Here is a 13,362-nt window from a genome sequence, read left to right as displayed (position 1 = left end):
TAGGAAAATAAGGGATGTTTTATGGGTTTGCCAGTGTGAAGCGCTTTAGAGTGTAAGAATGTCGTGGTAGGGGTTTTCTCTATTCCTCCCCTGTTAGGGGGAGGTGAGAGATTAATTTGAGGCGGTATTAATTTTTTATAAAATTATTTTATTAAAATTAATATTTACAAATTTGTACCACCCCCAACCACTATGAAATCTAGGTTAATTTGCAAGTTTATGAAAACAGCTTGGGATATATTTACAGGGATTGATTATTAAATGGAAATATCAAATTATCAACAACTATAGACAGAGAGAAATTCTCTTAGGCTTAATGCCTCTTAACAACTATACTGTCTGCTCAGCAAGGGCTGAAACTGTGTGTGCTCTTTGGGTAGATGTAACTTATATTACAAAGGAATTAAAGCTTGCTTAGATGTGTTGCTCTTAGGTATTAATCATTAATCATCCTCCTGAGATTGTCACAGCGTGTGCCCAGTATTTGGGGTCTTGGTAAAGGCTGGAGTCTGTCCTGGGTTGCAGGGGTATTAGGGTTCCCAGTCTCTGGGTTAAACAGGATTTCTCTAACCTTCTGTCCTGGGGTGAAGTGGTCTCTGCCTTGGAGCTGTTGCTTCTTGTGGATGCTGTGTCCAGGGATGATCAGCTGGCAGGATTTCCCCGGTGCAGGAGAAGGATCTGTCCATGCAGCTTCTAACACGGTCTCACAGCTAGCAGGCTGTGTTTGCAGGTTAGCGGACTATCTGGAAAGGGGTCTGTTGGGCCTGGATCTTTCTAGACTTACAGAACAGCTGATAAGCAGTATATGCTGGGCAAGCAGGGTCTGCTGGGCTTCAGGGAGATGAGCTCCGAAGATAAATGCAAGACAGTGAGCCAGTATGTATGGCTGCTCTTGAGCTTAAGCAGGGGGCTCTCGGCTCCCCATATATGTATGAAGTGCAGGCGTGCATGCGCTCTGCTTTTCAAAGGGCTCGCAGACAGCTTAACTGCACCTTGAGATCGATGCAAGAGGTCTCTGCCTCAGTAATGCTTGCAAGTGAGTAAGGCCTGATCCTGTGTCTAGGCCATGCAAGCAGGTCAGGGCAGCAGGGTGCTGCCATGTGGTTCAGAGCTGAGTCTAAATGCTCTGAATTTCTGAATGGTTTGAACCATCTGACCACGTGGTGCTGCTATGCACCCCTCCTTATAGGCTCTGGGCTGAGATTTGTGGCTTGTTTGGACATCTAAAGTGACCAATCAGTCTGGCAGTAAGCCAAACCTTAACCCAATAGGCAGTAGATGTTTGCCTGGATCCTCCCAGTAGGGGATTACCTGGGCGGACCCCAGGAGTACACAGGCTGGGCGTGTGTGGGTTACACAACCTGTTTACTGCCTCATGGGTCCTGGCAGAAAAGCATGTCCAGGCACGTAGAGGCATAGAGAGGCCTCAGTTTTGGGGCTGCTGCCACTCCACCAGAAAGAAACACTAAGATGCTGCAAAATCTGTGTTTCCAATATTGTTTTGTAAACATTTCCTTTGTCATATGTTCTTACAAAGTGTTTATGATGTGTCACTGCTAGCCTCAATGTAATTCTATATGTTTCTATGTGATGTAGGTTTCTGTTTGCTTTCTGGAAAGTGAGTGGTCAATATTCAAAAGGAAAAGATCCCTCATGCATAATTAGATCAAGGAATTTCTTTTCCAGACATTATTGTTTTTACTTCTAGAATTATAGTTTTGTAGTGACACAATAAATAATAATAAATCTACAGGAACATGAGGAAGATGTTCTGAGATTTTTGTCTCTAGGATGCCACTTGAACAGAACAATACAAAAATATGTTTAACCTGCATCACTATGCTTTTCATTGTTCAATTTATATGATTTGAATATTTTACCACATATGTATTGAAAAGATTATAGAATTTGGGAAAGTGAATTAAAACCAGTCAATGCCATTGTTTTTTTAAGGAAGGCATTTCACAAACATTGGTAGATATATTTTAGTAAAATGAGATAAATGCTTCATGAAATAATGAGAAATCTATAAAGGGAACTTTTTTGATGATCAGTGTATTTCATGATTTGATTAGACTTGACAATATTTGCTATTTAAAGAGTGTTCAGAAGGTAGTTCTACTGATTAGAAGAAATGCACAGTATAATACAGTAATGCATGTGTTAATGAGATCTATTTCTTTTTTTCTCAGGCAGGAAGCTTTACTTGCTGCAATTAGTGAAAAAGATGCAAACATTGCCTTGCTTGAACTGTCTGCTTCAAAGAAAAAGAAGACTCAAGAGGAAGTAATGGCACTTAAACGAGAGAAGGACAGATTAGTACATCAGCTGAAACAGCAGGTAAGGAGACATTTCTTTTCATACCTTCATTCATGGCAGTGGAAAGTTGCCATTCTTTTCATTTGTTCTTCCATTTGTGCTGTCGTATTCTCACCTCATATTGAAAGTCTTCAAGGCATGTGTAACATGTGACAGTGGTTAAGAAGTGTAAGTGGTGTTCAGTGTAAGTGTTTATTGCTTCTCAATGGTTGTTCAGTATTTAGCTGCATGTTTGCTTGGCTTACATGCAGATGATAAATCTAGCTTCCATCCTTTTTCCTTAGGTGAGACAGAGGAAAGCAGATACTTTTTCTATCCTTCTCTTCTGTTATTTGCCTATCTATTGTCAAATAATTGAGTTTTAAGAAGGCTTCAGGCTTTCTGAGACACTGTGATTATCCTTAAAATAAATTTTCAAATTAATAGAAGTTACACTGTCTTCAACCCTGTAAGCTCTTTGAGGTTTAATAAATAGAACTTGAGGTTTCAAAATAGTAGAACTCCATACATTGGATAAGAGAAAATTAAGGAGAACTTGCTGCTTTGCTAAGTTCCCAATAGCTCTACCTCACACATCTAAGCATTGTAGACTCTCCCTGCAGGTCTATAAAAATAGGAAACAGCCCCTGAGCATGAACTTGTCATCCACTTGTGATGCTGACTTTATTACAAATCTTACAGCCAAGTACTTGTGCTCCAGCCATGATGCATTCATGTCTCAGGTCAATCAGCTGGCCAGGAGACATTTCTACACTCTAAATAGGCAGATGTGCTTTATGCTTTTATAGTACTTTATCCTACAGCACTGCATTGGAGCAGATGATGTTACTTCCCATATTCTAGGGATTTTAGTGTTGGTTTTTTTTTTGTTTTGGTTTGCTTTGAAAAGAGGAAGCAATTATTTCCTGTTTTAGATTTCAACTTTTTTCACCCTTTTTATCTTTTATTATCGAGGAGTAAATTAATATATCATTTTGCTGTGTGCCGTGATACTTGTCACACTTATTTTTAAGTTGTATATCAGAGATTTGGGCAAACTCAGTGTTAGGGGTTTGTTTTGTTCTGTTGATGGGTTGTGGTTTTGATTTTGTGGTTTTTTTTTTTTTTATCCATTGAACCTTTTAGGTATTATTGAAAATTATTCATAACTTTCTTAAGACAGAGCAAAGGAACAGCAAATGGAGATTGCTAGTGAGGCTTTGTTTTGGATAACTTCATTGAGAATTGTAACCAAATACTTCAAATACCTCCATTATTTATAATGATAAAGATCTTCAGTGAAGCTATTTAACTAGATTAAATTGATGCTGAAATAATCTCCCTGTTAGACACAAAAAAAAAGAAAAAGAAAAAGATGGCACCAGTAACAGGAATGTGGTTTAGAAGGGTCACCACTTTATTACACTTAACAATTATCTGATAGTAGAGGTTGTAGAGAGAGATCATTGATGCTTCTTTAATCCCTCTGGGGAGAACTGCTGTCAACCCTCAAAGCTTTCACATGTGCATCCACCACAAAGGTTTGTTAGTGCTACTCTTCATGTATTTCTGATTCACTAGAACTTCAGAGTATACATGAAATGCCCAGGAATATGCTCTCTGAGGTGTAAGAAGGTTAACCACTATCTTCCTCTGTGAAATCATGTTGATGAAAGTAAACTTCCCAGAGTCAGAATGTTTTTTTCCTACAACAAATGTGAATAGTTCTTAATATTTCTGTGTGCGGGAGAGGGGCAATTACAGTCCTTTCACCTAACTCTAATAAGGCTGCTGAGGGTTGTAATTTAAGGAAAGGAGTTGCAGAGTTTTAATGGATGTACTTTATAACATTTATAGATACTTATCTAGCTGGAACATCAAAATGTTTGCTAATTCATCAAGTGCTCTTCAGAATGCTGTACAAGCACTGTGGTGGCTCCCACCGTGTGAGATCATTGTAGGCATCAAAAGCCTGCTTCATATTTAAAGAGACAGAGCACAGTATGTAGTAGATGTCTTACAGGTTCAGGAGGTCAATTCTATTAAACTCAGTGGAGGAACTCAATGTATGGAGGTTGCTCATAGAATTTTATTGTTATTGGATTAAGGCCAGAAAAACAGATTCTGTTGCTGTACTGTAATGTGTCACAGATTTGCACTCAGATTGAGTTGCCTAAATGCAAATGTAGCTACTTTTACCACAGACTTGCGCTGTGAAAACCTTCTCTAATCACTCTGGTAGACTCCTGAAGCATCCTGCTGTATTTTGTTTTTCAGCTGAAATCTTACTGGCTCCCCATAAGTTTCCTTAGATTGATTCAGAAGAATATTTGCATTGTGCCGCAGGCAATGAGCATAAAAAAATTCATGAAAGGAAGAAAAGTACCAAGAGCTTTTCAATATCTAGGAGTCACAGGCTATGATCTAAACAGCCACCTTTCTGGCAAAGATAAAACAAATACAGTGCACTTTCTGCGTAGGTGTGAATATTCATCTTAGTGTATCCATGCCATAAACCTGATGTTACTTCATGTCTCTTACTATTAATGTGGTTTGTCCTACAACAGTGAAGTCAGTTCTTGCTCAGTTTGGAGGCAAAGTATTTGCTTCCCAAATACATCCCCTCCCCTGACATCAAAAACCCCTACAACCTTTTCTTTTCAATTATTCATTTTGCTTTTTAAGTCATAAAATTTCAGTGTTTTCCACATCAACAAGTGTACTGATTTCCACTGCTCAGCTGTGTCCACACACTGACAAATGACATCCCAGCAGTACTGCAGACTACAATAGCATTAAACAAGAAATAAAATGTGTTCAAAAAAAGAAAGCTTCAAATGCAAATTTGAAACTTTTTAAACACTTCTTTACTGTAAAAATGCTCCTAGCACCAAATATGCAGTTGAACACTTTTTATACAGTTTTTCTATTACATTTTTTCTGGCCTTGGGGAATGTCAAACAGATTGTAAACTACCAAGACATTGATTATCATAGAATCAGCCAGGTTGGAAGAGACCTCCAAAATCATCCAGTCCAACCTAGCACCCAGCCCTAGCCAATCAACTAGACCATGGCACTAAGTGCCTCATCCTGTCTTTTATTGAACATCTCTCTGGGCAGCTCATTCCAATGGCAAATCACTCTGTCAATAACTTCCTCCTAACATCCAGCCTATACTTCCCCCAGCACAACTTGAGACTGTGTCCCATTGTTCTGTTGCTGGCTGTCTGGGAGAAGAGACCAACCCCCCCCAACCTGGTTGCAGCCTCCCTTCAGGTAGTTGTAGACAGTAATGAAATAATTTGTTACAATTCTTCATGCTGAAAAAGAAATTAGGTATATTGCCTTTGTAGGATAATAAGAACATATATGCTTTAAGTAGAACACCGGAGTATCAGTTTTATCTCATGTACTGACTTTTTGTCCTGGGTTAGGGTGGATCTCTCCCTGGCAGAGTAAACTCACTACAACATGGATTTTTGGCAAAGACAGGAAAAAAATGAGATTGTATTTCATATAATTTAAATATAACAGTACAAGGAGAATAGACTATTACAGAAATATAATAACCTTAAGGAAGATGATGGGGAAAGGGTAAAGTGGAGGCAAAGCAGCAAAAGCAGCAATGGGGGAAGATAGCAGCGGGTGCAGCAGCAGCAGCAGCAAGGGGAAGGTCCAAGCTATGCTTCCAGACATAAAGCTCTTGATGCTCCAGTGAAATTAGATTAACTTACCCATTGTTGCCATTATATGTCCTATCCCTACAATGTTCACCTCTCCAGTCATAGCTTCCACTTATAAGTTTTCCCATTCCAAATTTTTTTTTTCATGTCTGAGGTAGAAATCTAGCTCAAACAGCCACAGTCTACCCCTTTAATATAGTTCCCATTGGAGCATCAAGTCATTCCATCTATTTAGGGACAACACCAGTGTCATGGGTGGTAGTCATCCAGGCTTCAGGCATTTTCTCCAATTCGTGGTCATCCATCTTCTCATTTTTGTTTGTCTCGGGCATTGGCTAGATCAGAGGTTTCAGGAAACAGATATTTTCTTCAGTAAATGGGATGGAGCAGGACTCTAAATACTCACAAGGTTCATGCTTATGTAGGGTGGGTTCTTGGTGGGTTTTATGGGTGCCACAATCATCTGCAAAAGAACTCATAACAACTTGTATCTACATTCTCTCTGCTAACATCAAGTTCCTTTATGGAATACATTGTATTTCATCCTTATCATAGAATGATTTAGATTGGAAGGGACCTCAAAGATCATGCAGTTCCAACCCCCTGCCATAGGCAGGGACACCTCCCACTAGAACAAGTTGTTCAGGGCCTCATCTAGCCTGGCCTTGAACATGTCTGGGGAGGGAGCATCACCACCCTCACTGTAAAGAACTTCTTCTGGTTTAAATATCCCCGCTTCAAGTTTAAACCCATTACCCCTCATCCTGTCATTACAAGACCTTGTAAACAGTCCCTTCCCAGCCTTCCTGTAAGTCCCTTTCGGATACTGGAGGGCCACTATAAGGTCTCCTGGAAGCCTTCTCTTCTCCAGACTGAAAAGCCCCAACTCTTGTAGCCTGTCCTCACAGCAGAGGTCCTCCAGCCCTCTGATTGTCTTCGTGGCCCTCCTCTGGACTCACTCTAACAGTTCCATGTCCTTGTGTTGGGGACTCCAGAACTGCACACAGTACTCCAGGTGGGGTCTACCCCACCATATCTCAGTGATGCCAGTGACATCATAACCCTGTAGGCTTTCACGTATTTGTAATTCTTCCTGTTTGTTCCCCATGCTCCTTGTGTTAGTGTAGAGGCATTTCAGTTGTGCCTCTGTTGGAGCTGACTTGCTGACTGAATTTCCTTTACCCTGATCTTTGGGAACTCTTTTCTCAGTCTGTACTCCAATTCTAGGGTCAGTTCCCACCTGTGCATGCTCAGGCACCTCTGTAGCTATCAACCTATCTTTGTCCCTCATGTGATCACTACCACATGATGTTTTCCTGTTGGCAGCTGCTACCTGAAGGGGATCTGACTTATTTCTGCAAGATTTTGACTGCATTATTTTGTCCCCAGCATGCTTCCAGGCAGCAGGTTGAGAGCCCTTGCTAGTCTCCCATTGCTCCCACACTGGTGTGTCCTCCCACACCTTGCCACATGGAAGCCTGATGACTTTATCCCCTTCCCTCTTCACATCCCATTTAAAACCCCGTCAACTAGCCCTACCATCTCCTCCACAAAGACCCTCTTCCCCCTTCAAGAGAGGTGTCTCTTGTTTGATGTCAACAACTCTGGTGCTGTATAGATCATGCTGTTGTCAAAGAACCCAAATGTTTGGTGGTGACACCATGCATGGAGCCATGTATTAAAAGACCATATGTGGCTGCTTAATCCAATGTCTCTGCCATCACTAGCAATAATAGAGGAGAAGATTATTTGTGCCCCTGGGTCTTGCACCACTTGTCTCAAGGGCCTGAAGTATTTTTTGATTGTTCTGGGGTTAACAGACATTATTTCTTCTCCTCCTACATGGAAGATCAATATTGGGTACTAGTCCCTAGAGTATACCAGGGTAGGAATTTTCCTAGCAACATCCCTCACCTGAGCTCCAGGTAGGCAGCACACTTCCTTGTGAGAGGAGTCTGCCTGATATATTGGTCCCTCTGATCCTCTCAGAAGTTAATCCCCTACATCCATGCACCAAATACTGTATTTTGAGAGCTGCAGGTCTTTGCAGTGGGCTTAAAAAACCCAAAACTCTAAGAAATACAGTATTAAACAAAATCATCATGAGGTCTTGGCTGAGCAATTACATAATATTTATAATTACCCTGGCCAAGATTCTTTTTGAGAATTTCGAGACAGCTATTTTTAGAGAAATCTGTATAGTGATGCAATCCTTTGTGAAATAATTGTAGTCCATTTTTAGAACGTCTCAAGTGATTTTGGTTAGAGCAGAAGATATTGCTGTGTTAGTGATTAATTCTGAACTTGGATACTGTGAGAAAATTTCCCAGTTGCCTCTCTTCGTTTTTGGGATGTAGAGCCAAAAATGTAAGTAGAGTTGGCTGAAATGCAGTCTTCTGACTTCTTGAGAGCATTTTTATTTTTCTTCTCAAAACATGAAATTGGAAACCTTTCCAGTGTTCTTGAGACTGCAGGTGTACAGAATACTCTGGCCAGAGGCAAAGCTGGTGTTTGGCAGTCTTCTCTAGTCTATTAGTTTACTAGTGTATATTTCATCACATGAGCATATTGCTAATGAAACAAAAAGTGTGAGGGGAAAAATGAAGGCATATATAAAAATCTGTGAGCACCCTTCCTCAGCAAATCAACCATTTGCAGTGTTTTCTCCTGCATGTCATACAGAGAAGTATTTCTCACTGTGTGACATGTAACTATTTCAAAGAACTCTTTTAATAGCAAAGAAATAGAATGCAACTAAGGCAGTGTGTTGCATCACTTGTACTCTTCTAGTTAAGTATAAGAGCAATGCCATTAATGGGATATTATGGTGGCAACAACAAGCACTCAAGAATAACAAAGAGTTAAGAGTAATTCAGCTACATTGCATTGTGTTTTTTATCATACTGAAGGTGATTTTATTACTGTATAAGAACAGGATTGGAATTTGTTGTGTTTACAGTTGTTCTGGCAGCCCAAAACATTCCTTTGCAACACTGTGCATTAATTAGTTGCGTTTAAGCCACCTAATGTTTAACAAATGTGAAAACAAAAAGAGCCTTGATTTCCCCTTGGAATGGGCTGCCCAGGGAGGTGGTGGAGGCACGGTCCCTGGGGGTCTTCAAGAAAAGACTGGATGAGGCACTTAGTGCCATGGTCTAGTTGATTGGTTAGGGCTGGGTGCTAGGTTGGACTGGATGATCTTGGAGGTCTCTTCCAACCTGGCTGATTCTATGATATCTTAGGATATCTGTAAAGGAGTTATCACCTCTAGACCTGTGATCAGTAGCACTGTCCTTGGTTCCTAACTGCTGTTGCTTCTTTTTCTGATGTTGTCAAACTAAGTTAATGGCCCTGGCTTCTTTGAATTTCACAGGTGGCAATATTACAGGAGCACAGAATACTACAGTATTCCTTATTAGTAATGTTGTTATTTTTGCATACACAATTCAAATACTTTGGATTTGAGCCTGTAATTGTCAATTTTGCCAAGGACAAGCAGCTTAGATATAAACCCAGTGTGAATCTGATTAGTCTAGGGGTGAAAGAGCGTAATGTCACTTTTCCCTACAGCTTAACACAGCAGGCTCCATATGGCGCGTGGTAAGGAGAATGTGTTTGTGTAGTTAATGTCCTTTACCTGATCAAGTTAGTTAATTCAGAAGAAATGTTGTTGTGTTGTACTGAAAATGTTGGCAGTGCTCACACAAGGCTTTCACATATTCTCATTAACATTTGAAAATGTGTGTTGTAAAAGGACTCATAGCCTAGTCCAGAGCAAAGTCATAACTGGACATGGCATCACTTTTTCCACCTTATGGACTGAGGAATCCAAGTGCTTCCACATTTTTACACAAACATTTTCCAATGAGAGGAGTTGTTTCCTTGTAGCCTATACCAGTCAGCTCCTGAAGGCATCACAAGCATGATACATAAGTAATTTTGTGTTTGTAGTTGGTGATCCGCTTTAAAATCTGTTTCTGTTTGTTCTATGTTCAGAGTTTTTCATTCTTGAGAATTAACATCATATCTTAAGCATGGCCATTTCTAATGGCACCCTGTTTTGTTTTGCTGCTGATCATTTCAATAGCTATATTGAGGTGTTGGAATGTGTCCAGAGAAGTGCAACAATGCTGGTGAATGGCCTGGAACACAAACCCTATGAGGAGAGGCTGAGGGAGCTGGGGGTGTTTAGCCTGGAGAAGAGGAGGCTCAGGGGGAACTCATTGCTGTCTACAACTACCTGAAGGGAGGTTGTAGCCAGGTGGGGGTTGGTCTCTTCTCCCAGGCAACCAGCAATAGAACAAGGGGACACAGTCTCAAGTTGTGCTGGGGGAGGTACAGGCTGGATGTTAGGAGGAAGTTCTTGGCAGAGAGAGTGATTGGCATTGGAATGGGCTGCCCAGGGAGGTGGTGGAGTCACCATCCCTGGAGGTGTTCAAGAAAAGCCGGGATGAGGCACTTAGTGCTATGGTCTACTTGACTGGCTAGGGCTGGGTGCTAGGTTGGACTGGATGATCTTGGAGGTCTCTTCCAACCTGGTTGATTCTATGATTCTGTAGTTGTCATGATGCATTTTGTGCAACTCCACTGGGACTAAAAATCTTAAGTGGAAAAAGGCAGTAATTTAGCTATAAACTAGTATATGTATTAACAGTGGAAGTTTGTAATTTCTTATCTGGCTAGGTTGACGCATGGAAATGTGTGTTAAGGATCTCAGATAAGTGTAGTGAGTATCTCCACTCTATATGAGTGAACTTCCAAGCCAAAAAGTTGTTTGTGGGTTTGAATTTTTTTTTTCCTCTGTGAGACCTTTTTGAAACAAGTCCTTAGATTCTACTACAAACTGCCCCATGATAAGAATGCTAAATACAATTAGCACTTGGTCATAAGTATGGTGTGAAGTAGCCAGTTATTAAAACAGTATTGTAAAAATTTGGTGTCAAACTTTCATGCTTCTGTGATATTGGTTGAAATTTATACAATGCTACAATCTAGCATCAAAGACAAATTAATTATGTAATTATATTACATATATCTCTATTAAATCAAACCAAGATATGTCTCCGTTTTGATCTGTATTTCAAGATATGAGGAAATTTATGTTTTAGCAATTTTTATTGCATCTAGTGGCAGTAGTGTAGCAATTTCAACTTAGAGTGTGTTTTCACAGTATCAACAAGGTTGGAAAAGACCTCACAGATCATCAAGTCCAACCCTTTACCACAATTCTCAAGGCTAGACCATGGCACCAAGTGCCACGTCCAATCTTGCCTTGAACAGCCCCAGGGACGGCGACTCCACCACCTCCCCGGGCAGCCCATTCCAGTGTCCAATGACTCTCTCAGTGAAGAACTTTCTCCTCACCTCCAGCCTAAATTTCCCCTGATGTAGCTTGAGGCTGTGTCCTCTCATTCTGGTGCTGGCCACCTGAGAGAAGAGAGCAACCTCCCCCTGGCCACAACCACCTCTCAGGTAGTTGTAGACAACAATAAGGTCACCCCTGAGCCTTCTCTTCTCCAGGCTAAACAATCCCAGCTCCCTCAGCCTCTCCTCGTAGGGCCTGTGCTTGAGGCCTCTCACCAGCCTCGTCGCCCTTCTCTGGACACACTCAAGCATCTCAATGTCCTTCCTAAACTGGGGGGCCCAGAACTGAACACAGTACTCAAGGTGAGGTCTAACCAGTGCAGAGTACAGGGGCAAAATGACTTCCCTGCTCCTGCTGACCACACCATTCCTGATGCAGGCCAGGATGCCACTGGCTCTCTTGGCCACCTGGGCACACTGCCGGCTCGTGTTCAGGTGGGTATCAATCTGCACCCCCAGATCCCTCTCTGTCTGGCTGCTCTCCAGCCACTCTGACCCCAGCCTGTATCTCTGCATGGGGTTGTTGTGGCCAAAGTGCAGCACCCTGCACTTGGAGCTATTGAACCCCATCCCATTGGACTCTGCCCATCTGTCCAGGTGGTCAAGGTCCGGCTGCAGAGCCCTTCTGCCCTCCAACCCAGCCACATCTGCCCCCAGCTTAGTGTCATTTGCAAACTTGCTGATGACTGACTCGATGCCCTCATCCAGATCATCAATGAAGATGTTAAAGAGGATGGGGCCCCGCACTGATCCCTGAGGGACACCGCTAGTGACAGCTGCCAGCTGGATGTGGCACCATTCACCACCACTCTCTGGGCTTGGCCCTCTACCCAGTTCCTAACCCAGCACAGAATGTTGCCATCCAAGCCATGGGCTGACAGCCAGCAGTTTGCTGTGGGGGACAGTGTCAAAGGCCTTGCTGAAGTCCAGATAGACCACATCCACAGGCCTCCCCACATCCACCAAGCGGGTCACCTGATCATAGAAGGAGATCAGGTTGGAGAGGCAGGATCTGCCCTTCCTAAACCCATGCTGGCTGGACCTGAGCCCTTTGCCATCCCTCAGGTGCGCAGTTATTGCCCCCAAGATAACCTGCTCCATCAGTTTCCCTGGCACTGAGGTCAGGCTGACGGGTCTACAGTTCCCAGGTTCCTCCATCCGACCCTTCTTGTGGATGGGGACCACGTTGGCCATTTTCCAGTCTCCTGGGACCTCTCCGGTGAGCCAGGACTACTGGAAAATGATGGAGAGTGGCTTAGCCAACTCAGCTGCCAGCTCTCTCAGCACCCTGGGATGTATCCCATCTGGTTTTGTATATGATATGAATGAGAGAACTGGGCTTGGTAATGAAATTGCCAAAATTACAGCTGAAATGAGCTATTCAGACATGAAAAATGCTGAAAGAGAAGCAGTGCTGCGAACAAGAGATTTGCAGTTTCAGAGGTCTTGTGTAGCTATTGAGGTTTCTGATTCATGTTTGGATTTAAATAATTATTACTGGGAGTTATCTTTTTAATGAGTTATTTCCTGTTGTAAAGGAAGAAGGTGTGTGTGTTTGGGGGAACAGAGAGCCTTACCTTCTTATGTTGCTTGTCAGCATTTAGTACAACCTGGCCTGAGATGTCCTCAGGCAGCTGCTGTTTCAGAGCTTTAATCATGGTTTTTATCCCACTCCTTTGTGTCTATGTTCTTACATAGTTCTATGTAATTACCAAGTTTAGTGGTAAGACTTTGACAGATACTTTTAGCATGACTTTAGCCCATACATTAGTGAGAATGCTGTAGTATTCTATTTCCTGTGCTTCAAGCCCTACTTTTAATTCATGGAACTTAAAAACTACAAAATCACCACCTCTGCAGAGACTGAAGCTAACAGGTCAGATAGGCTGTTTTCAAATGGACATAACTTTGTTCACTTACAAGTGTCAGCAAAGCTGAAATTTCGCTGTGGTACTTTAGATAAGTGTCTGCCTGGTGCTTGGAACTGCTGCCTGTCTTGGTCTGCCAAGTGTCTA

At 42.0% G+C, this 13,362-nt stretch overlaps 1 protein-coding gene across 5 annotated transcripts in view; it reads left to right on the top strand.

The window, feature by feature from the left end:
• Positions 1–13,362, top strand: part of ERC2 (ELKS/RAB6-interacting/CAST family member 2) — a 486,963-nt gene that overhangs the window by 341,039 nt on the left and 132,562 nt on the right. For all 5 annotated transcript variants that reach the window (XR_010305235.1, XR_010305234.1, XR_010305232.1 and 2 more), the window contains one exon: positions 2,193–2,340. Coding sequence is in view for 1 of the 5 variants with exons in the window: in XM_064156707.1 (XP_064012777.1) it covers positions 2,193–2,340 (148 nt within the window). In the remaining 4 variants the exon portion in view is untranslated. The remainder of the gene's footprint in view (positions 1–2,192; positions 2,341–13,362) is intronic.

The sequence above is a fragment of the Pogoniulus pusillus genome, chromosome 16, assembly GCF_015220805.1.
Source record: "Pogoniulus pusillus isolate bPogPus1 chromosome 16, bPogPus1.pri, whole genome shotgun sequence".
In the NCBI taxonomy this organism is placed as follows: Eukaryota; Metazoa; Chordata; class Aves; order Piciformes; family Lybiidae; genus Pogoniulus; species Pogoniulus pusillus.
The sequence above is the reverse complement of the archived record's forward strand: the minus strand, read 5'-3'. Positions and strand labels throughout refer to the sequence as shown.